This window comes from Trypanosoma cruzi, genomic scaffold (assembly GCF_000209065.1).
Source record: "Trypanosoma cruzi strain CL Brener 1047053516459 genomic scaffold, whole genome shotgun sequence".
Classification (NCBI taxonomy): Eukaryota; Euglenozoa; class Kinetoplastea; order Trypanosomatida; family Trypanosomatidae; genus Trypanosoma; species Trypanosoma cruzi.
In genome coordinates this window covers 274-8,269 of record NW_001849533.1, presented here as the reverse complement: position 1 = coordinate 8,269, position 7,996 = coordinate 274, and the positions used below count along the sequence as shown (strand labels likewise).

The following is a 7,996-nucleotide window of genomic DNA, read 5'->3' as shown; positions in this document are numbered from 1 at the left end:
TCTACAAAGGCGTATAGCTCGTCCCGAGATAATGGCGAGATGCGGAAACCTGCGCGAGGCGGTGGCTCAGGCGGGGGTCTCCGCATCCAGTCCATCTGACATGCGCGTGTGTTCTCAAATATGGATAGCCGTGCGCGCAGGCAAAGGACATGGAGCAGCGGCATATTAGCCTCTAGAAGTGCGGATTCCGGGTCGACAGTGCTCGGAACTCCGCTGACAATGCGTGCCAGGGTTGAGTACGTCTTTTGCATCTCATTCTTCGCTGAATCCGTCGCTACTGCCCATATGAGCTCACTGCCATATCGTAATTTGGAAGCACCATATCCAATGACGAACGTGCGTAGGTCATGTGGGGATGGTCCCGCCTCTTTATGCGCTATGCAGCGTAGATGCGATATCCGCTGCGAAGTGGCAGCGCATTGCTTGGTAGCCGCCACATTTAGCGTCAGTCGTGGATCGAGATCCATGCCAAGAAGCTTCGTAGTTCGCGATGCCCCCATGGTCATGACTGGGATTTCACATCCAGCCACTACCAGGGGCCACTTTCCTTCACGATCATAATCTGACTCCGTGTGCGTGGAGAGCGTGAACCAAGCGGCTTCACACTTTGACGGGTTAATGGCCAGGCCATTTTCCTGACTCCACGCATGCAGTTTTTTGAGAACCATGTTGGCAGTGGGAATGGCGTCTTCCCGGGACTGCCCCTTAACGATAATAGAGAGGTCGTCCGCATACATGTCTGCTGTGACATCCGCAAAGCTGTTCAGCAGATTGAGAAGTGGGTGTACGTAAAGGGAGAACAAATATGGTCCCAGTACGGACCCCTGAGGAACTCCTCGCAACATGGGACGCCGATCACTGTTTCTGTTACCAACTCGTGTCTTCGCGTAGCGACCACATAGAAAGTTTCTAAGCCACCTTCTACAATTCACCCCCGGAATATTAGCCAGCAAGCGACTGAGGACTCGATGATCTATGGAGTCAAAAGCCTTGCTGAAATCAACCAACACCAGCAGAGTCCGATGGGGTCTGTAGTGGAGTTGATTACCAATACCGCTCTTCTTGGGAAGGTTCACTTGGAAATAATGATTTCTATTATGCTCCACTTCGTGTATCAGGTGTGCCAGCTGCATCGTCGTGGTACGCATACTACGATATGCATACTGGTGGGGGTGAGGCGTCCACACCCAAAGCAATCTCTTCAGTACCATTTTCTCAGCAACCTTACTCACAATGGAAGTAAGGCTGATGGGTCGATATGACTCAAGCAGTTCCGGCGACTTACCGGGTTTTAAGAGTGGGACGATGGTAGCGCGTCTCCACTCAGCCGGGATCGTACCGGTCGTCCAGCTGTGGTTAATGCAACGAAGAAGGAATCGAAGACCCTTTGACGAAATATGTCGCAGTGCCTCACTGTAGACTTCATCCGGTCCGGGGGCCTTGCCATACGGCGTATTACGTAGCGCAGCAAGCAGTTCCGTACGATTAAAAGGTGCATCAAGAGGGGAGTGAAAATGAACAACTAAACCAGATGTGGTGGCAGCTTCGTTGTTATCCTGTGGCTCTGAATTAGATGAGAATGAAAAAACTGAATTAGATGTAGCGGCAGACTCGTAGTTGTTCTGCGGCACAGAGCTAGAAGAAGTAGAAGAAAATGAAGTAAATGAGGCAGCAGACTCGTTGTTGTTCTGCTGCCCAAAAAGAGAAGAAGAGACAATGCCCAAAGATGGGTTCTGTCTTTTGATGCCTTTGGAAAACCTTACTGCCTTGTGAGAGGGGTGAAGTGGAAAAAAGATGCGATTGAGAGCATTCGCTGCTCTCCTTGCTGTTTTATAGGTGTGTTGACCATCTCCCAACAACAATGATGTAGGAGGTGGAAGTGATGCCCTTTTTCGTCCGGAAATGTATTTCCATGCGAGTGGTTCGCCTGGATTTAACTTGCTGATGCGACGTAGATACGTGTTACGCAAGCGCTCTCGAAGTAGGAGGAAGAATTGACTCCTTGTCCGTTGCATTTCTGCCTCACGGTCGGGCGTCGGTAACTGTAGATAGCGGGCCTTGCTGTCGGTAGCAATCCGCTCTGCCTCCATGAGAGTGTCGTCCCAAAGCCTGGGACCATCCTTGTGCATGCCGCGGGGGCAATGTCGTCGATACGAAGTAATAACCGCTCTCGTGAAAGCTTTAATGCCGGTGGACTGCTTTTTATAGTCATATGCCGGAAGTTGTGCGTCGAAGTCCTTGATGAATAAATCCCATTTACACTTCCCCCAACTGTAGAATGTCTTAGGTGCCGAAGGGGGTGCCGAAGGTATGGTATCCTTAAATGCCTGATGCAGCGTAAATGTTAGCATGTAATGATCACTAAGCGGCGACACAGAAGCTGACCAATCTGACACAGTCAAATGCTTTGACCATGTCAGATCGATACAGGATCGTTCTCTTGTGCCACGAGCATACGTGATCTCACCAGGGGTGTTAACCAAGGTGAGTCCCGCATCCGTGCACAGTTCTAAAAACTCTGCAGCAACCTCGCTTGGAGAAGACTCCAAGAATGGCTCCCACTGTGGGTGATGCATGTTGAAATCCCCGCACAGCAGGAGCGGCGACGAGGCTGGAAGGCAGTTTACTAACCGCCTGAAGGATTGCGATATTTGCGGTGGTCGTCTTTTTTTTTTCTTCTCTTACCAGTCGTAATAACTACACCTCAAATGTGCAGCTCTGGTAAGCGTACGAAGGAATTCAGCAGCAAGGATAACCTTACCCCGCGGGCAGCCATTACAAATGGCTCCAACATCTGCCCTTCCGGCCCGTAAAACTAATTAGCAACTACTTGTCGAGTTTGAAGCGTGAACAGCAGACACTTAGCTTTCTTCTTAGTAAGAGTGCTAGACCCTGGCACCACGTTAGGGTGGCTAGCTGCGCCACGGGAGTGCTCATGTAGAGCCGAATCCCACTATCTCGTGTCAGCCGTCGTTTCCGCCGCTTAGTGACAACGCATCTCAGACAGCTTCCCCTGGCACGAACGATGAAGGTGATGATCGACCCGACAGTAATGACGAGGACAGCAACATGAAGCACCGCCGTACCCTCACCGGCCAAAGACACCAATACGCATGACGAAGGCAGTGCGGACAGCAGAGAAATCATCACTGCGTGGGTGCACACACCGCTACTGTTGCCGCTTATGGTCGCCGTTGCCTGTGCTGCTGGGCAGTGATGTGGAACAACCTCTTACACATCGTGGAAGGCACGAGTCGTGCTCTGTGTTTGTCTGCTTCTTTTTTTTCGCCGCCCCGGGAGCCATCCTCTCACCATATCTGAGAAGTGCTCCTCTTCTTGCCGTTTTTTTATTTTCCTTAGCCACTTCATGCACATTCTCTTAAGTAATTTGTTTTCTCCTTTTGTTTGCTTTTGTTTTTGCCCACACGCGGTGCCAGCCCTTCGGTTGTGCGTCCCACGGACTGCACGAAAGGAGGAGTGGAGGAGCAGGCCGGATGCCGCATGAAATGTGAGGGATGTTGTGTGGGCTGGTGGGACAGTACGATCTTTTCTTTTATTTTATTTTAATTTTTTTCTTGGTGCGGGCAATATGCACACACAACCACATGGTCGTTTTGTGCTGCATGGCACATGTAATAAAAGTGCTGCTGAATCAATTCTCACTAATTTTTTCTCCTTTTACTTTTTGGATTTCTTCTAGACTTTCACGTTTTTTGTTGTTGTTGTTTTTTTTTTTTTTTTTTTTTTTTTTTGTTTTGTCCCTTTTGGTAAGTCCCTGCGGCCCGTTTTATTATGTACCGTGCCTACTTCCACTGGGCGCTTCTCCGTGTCCCGCTGATTGTCCCTCTGCTGGCTGTGCTGTTGAAATGCTCCCACAACTTTTTCTTTTCTTCTAGAGGCACCGATGGTCCGCGACGACGATTGTTTGTTTTCCCCATTGCAATGGCACGAGGGTGACTGGGCTCCGGTCTGTTGATTGCTCTCGGAATTCAGCGGATGGTGTGCGCCGTGCCTCACTGTGAGTCGCGATGTCAATTTGTCAGGGCGGAGAGAGCTAAAGGGTTGCGGTGTGTAACTGGACGCACCCTGTTCCTCTTTTTGCGTTTGTGGGTCTGCTGTGCGCATGGCTTTTTGTTGCGGTGCGACGTGGATGGCGTTGCTGCTGCGTGTGTCCTCGTGCGTGCGCTGAGCGGTGAGGTTCTCATCCCCATGCCTTTGGCCTTGTGTGTGGGCGAGTGGAAGGAGCGGGGGGAAGTGTGGGGAGCTGAGCGTGGGTGGCTACCAACCCCGCCCCGCACATTGGAGAATTTTACGCGCATGGTACTTCTTGACAGCCTCTCGCAGCACCCAGGCCGTGGATTGAGAGGATTTGAGGGTCTGCTCCAACCCAAAGGAGGTTGACGAGATGCATTTCATGACGGCCAACCTGATCCGCGGGTGGTTCCAGCGCATGGAGCACGTGCGCAAGTACGCGTTGGGCGTTGCGCTCATGATTGGGGAGGAGAGGCGGCACGACATTGTGGCGCTGTGTGTGTTCCGCGGCAGGGCATGCCGGCGATTGTGGAGGAAATGGAGCTGCTGGACTGAGGGAGGAGATGGCGGACATTGCGGCGCAGCGGGAACGCATGACGGACTGCCTGTGGTGGAGGGGCGCGTGTTGAACTGAGCGTGGCGTGCCTGTGAGGGTCTGAGGAGAGGGAATAACAGTAATAGTGACTTTGGGAGCGTGAGGAACGGGGCACGGGCGAGGATTGATTCTCTTTTTTGTTTTGTTTTGATTGTTGTTGTTGAACCGCGCCCACCTAATTGTTGTTGTGGCGGTGTGTGACTCTTATTTCTGGATGGGACGGTGCGTGGTTGTGTGACTTGTCTCTCCCTTGCTTTTGCTCTGCGTTTACGAGGAGTTAGTTTGTGCTAAAGGCTACACGCAAGTGACAGGAGTGATGGCGATGATGATGAGTGGCCGTGTGCTGCTGGTGTGTGCCCTCTGCGTGCTGTGGTGCGGTGCCGACGAGATTTACGCTGAAGGAGATTTGGAAGGTCCGCTTGCTGCACTTTCACCTGGTCTGGCGCCAAGTTCTCCTGGTGATGTTGGCTCATTGGACAACACTGGAAGTTTGGCCGGACATGGGGTTGGGGTTGGCAGAAGTGAACCGTTGGAAAATGCAGTGAGTGGTGGTGACGTCTCTGAGGACTTGTTGAATTCTAACAATGATGATGAAGAGTCATGTAGTGCGGATGAAGAGTCGGGTTGTGGGAGCGAAGACGGACATCGTAGGCAAGAAAACCGTGATGAGGTAGCCGAAGATGAAGTTCGAATTATGCCTCAGAACGATCAATCAGAAATAACACCAAAGGGTCCACAAATACCGGCAAGGGAAGACAATGCAGCACAACTGCAACAGAAACAGCCACCACAAGGAGTGCATCTAACTTCAGCAGCACATGAACGAGCTCAAGATGCTAGTGAATTGCGCACGCCCCTAAGCAAGAATTTATCACAGCAGAAAACGGGGGCAGTCTCATCCCAATTTGCGATACATACACCAACGGATAATGAAGAAGGTAAAATTCCATCCCCTCCGCCCAAGAGTGGCAGTGATACGTCCAACAGTCCTGAGCAGCTAGTTGCCGCAAAAAAAGAACGAGGAAATCAACGTGAGGGCGCCGATGATAGTCCAACAGAGAGTAAGGAGGATAAAAATCCACCAGCAACCACAAGAAAAACTGATGCGGAGAATACACACAGCAGCGTCAGCAGCTCTGCAGCAGACACAACCCCGAAGCCTGACGCTGTCACAGAAGAAAATCCGCCCGCCACTGATTCGAGTCGAACATCCAGTGAGGATGCCGAACAGCTCACAGCTATTCCCAATCCTGACGACGCATCAGACAGCACAGAGAATGCAGCCACTCAGAGTGCAGAATCAGCAAACAAAACAAATGATACGGCGAAGACTGCCGAAAGCGACAGTGACAGCAGCACTGCTGTCTCCCATACCACCTCCCCTCTTTTGCTTCTTGTTTTTGCGTGTGCGGCTGCGGCTGCGGTGGTAGCTGCGTGAGAGTGAGTGAGAGAGAGCCGTGCACCGCCCGCACACACACTCGTCTTTCACTCACTCTCTGTGTGTGTCCACTTGCATGGACTCCCGCCCTCACCTCATCCCACGAAGCACACACATAATGTGCCCATTGTATATATGCATGCACACCCATGCAGGCCCGTTGGTGCTCTCTTTTGCACCACACGCACCGCTGCCGTCCTGCCTGGCTGCATGGGCGGAGCACCGTAACTGTTTCTGTTTTGTTTTTATTGCATTGAGTGGGCGACCTCTCTCTCTCTCTCCCTGTGTGTGTGTTTTGCTTTACGGGAGCAATGAGAGTGTGTGCGCTGGTCGTCCCACGCTTCGGCTTTTTGTTTTTTGTTTTACTTGTGTTGTGGTTGAGTGCACCAATTAACTTTTTTTGTGGATTATTGGGTTGCTTTGACTTCGGAGACTTGGATTTTTGTTTTTGTTTTTCTACTGTTTTGTTTTTGTTGAGGAAGCGCCAGCCTCTTGTATTCTTGTCAAGCCACTAAGCTTTTATTCGACTTTTGGCGTGCGTCCGTTGATCCACGTTAACCCAACGGTCTGCATCGCTTTTGGCGCTGCTATTGATGATTTCTGCGATGTGATTTGTCGGCAGGTGTCTTGCTGTCAGCCTGACGTATTCTTCGTTCCCTGACGATTTGTTGCGTACCGACGGTGCGTGGGCGTCTCTGGTGATAGTGAGGGACGCGTTTCTCAGAGCGCAGGATGCGTCGCGGGTGTGCGGCGTCGTTTGAAAGGACCGATGGGTGAGCATCCGCATCCAGGCGTCATCAACGGACTGTGAGGACAGCATAAGACACTGCGGCTTCTTTTGGTGTTGCACAGCGAATTTGTTGGACGGTGCGTTTGTCTTCAATCTTTTGCAGCTTTTGTGGGGGAGGGTGGGAGGTTGAGGGCATTAGGACTGAATTCATTTGGGTGGCTGCGTTCCGTTGAATTGCGGCCAGTCGTGGCACTCTTTTGTGGTTTGGCCGCTCGTCTTTTTTTGTTTACTTCCCACTGCAGCACGTGGATAACACTTATCCGAAGAACATTTGTTTGACCGCGTGTGAGCTGCTGCCGTGCGTGGTGCATGGAATATGTGATTCTGTGAGGAGGTGCATTGGAGTGACGAATACTTCTGTTTGGCGTGTCGCGGTGTGTCGGAACGATGTTCGGATGACATGTGAAGGGTGTTTTTTGTGATTTGTGTTTCTTCTCTGGTGTAGTCGACATGTGTGCGGGGATTGTGGCATTGCTGGCTGACAGCTCCACGTCACTTTTCAGCATTTCTGGATGTGCTGAGGAATGACGGCTGGCGACCAGCGTGTTGTTGCTGCCGGTGGGAATAAGTGCATCGGGAATAGGCCATTTTCTCTTTTCCGTGCTGGAGCCGATGAACTGGCACGAGGGCACCGGCTGCAGGCTGCTTGCCAGCACGTGTGAGCAGCGGATGCATGCACAGACAGACGCTCATCACAATAGCTTGTGCGATCACAGTGGCCTTTAGTGGCGTGCTTTTGTGAACGTCAGCCCATCGAAGAATGTGTGAAGCAAACGGCTGACTGCACAAGAGGAAAATAAGTGCGTGCACTGTGCCGTGTTTCAGCGTCGATGGCAGAGCGGCAGGAAGCCCGTGCTGGCAACAAAGATCTTTGCGTCGCGAGGGATGTCGGTGTTGATTTTGGATCGTCGAGGGTGAAGTGATTTTGCTGCTGCCCGTGTGTGTGTGGCCACTCCGGCAGAGGGCGGACACAAAAGGGAGGGATGCAGGCGCTGCGTGTGTTTGTGCAGGTGCCATGCAACAACGTCACAGCGAACATGCTGCGACTTGGTGACCCTCACATCGTTGTGGTCCTCACGAACAGCCCAGGCACGGCCCACACCGATGCACTTAGTGGACGGAGTGAGGCATCTTTTGAGGC

At 51.8% G+C, this 7,996-nt stretch overlaps 1 protein-coding gene across 1 annotated transcript, besides 6 other annotated features; it reads left to right on the top strand.

Annotated features, from left to right (window-relative positions):
• Window positions 1-1,867: part of a sequence feature (areas not merged during assembly with more than two copies in the genome that could not be assigned to a particular haplotype) that runs on past the window's edge.
• Window positions 1-2,665: part of a mobile genetic element that runs on past the window's edge.
• Window positions 1,868-7,996: part of a sequence feature (heterozygous, Esmeraldo-like haplotype) that runs on past the window's edge.
• Window positions 2,666-2,927: a mobile genetic element.
• Window positions 3,552-3,574: a sequence feature (AT_rich).
• Window positions 3,710-3,757: a microsatellite.
• On the top strand, window positions 4,944-6,065 carry Tc00.1047053507803.10 (mucin-associated surface protein (MASP), putative; the record flags this gene model as incomplete). The annotated part of the gene is made up of 1 exon (XM_804870.1): window positions 4,944-6,065. One exon carries the CDS (start codon window positions 4,944-4,946, stop codon window positions 6,063-6,065), a length of 1,122 nt encoding a protein of 373 aa, XP_809963.1.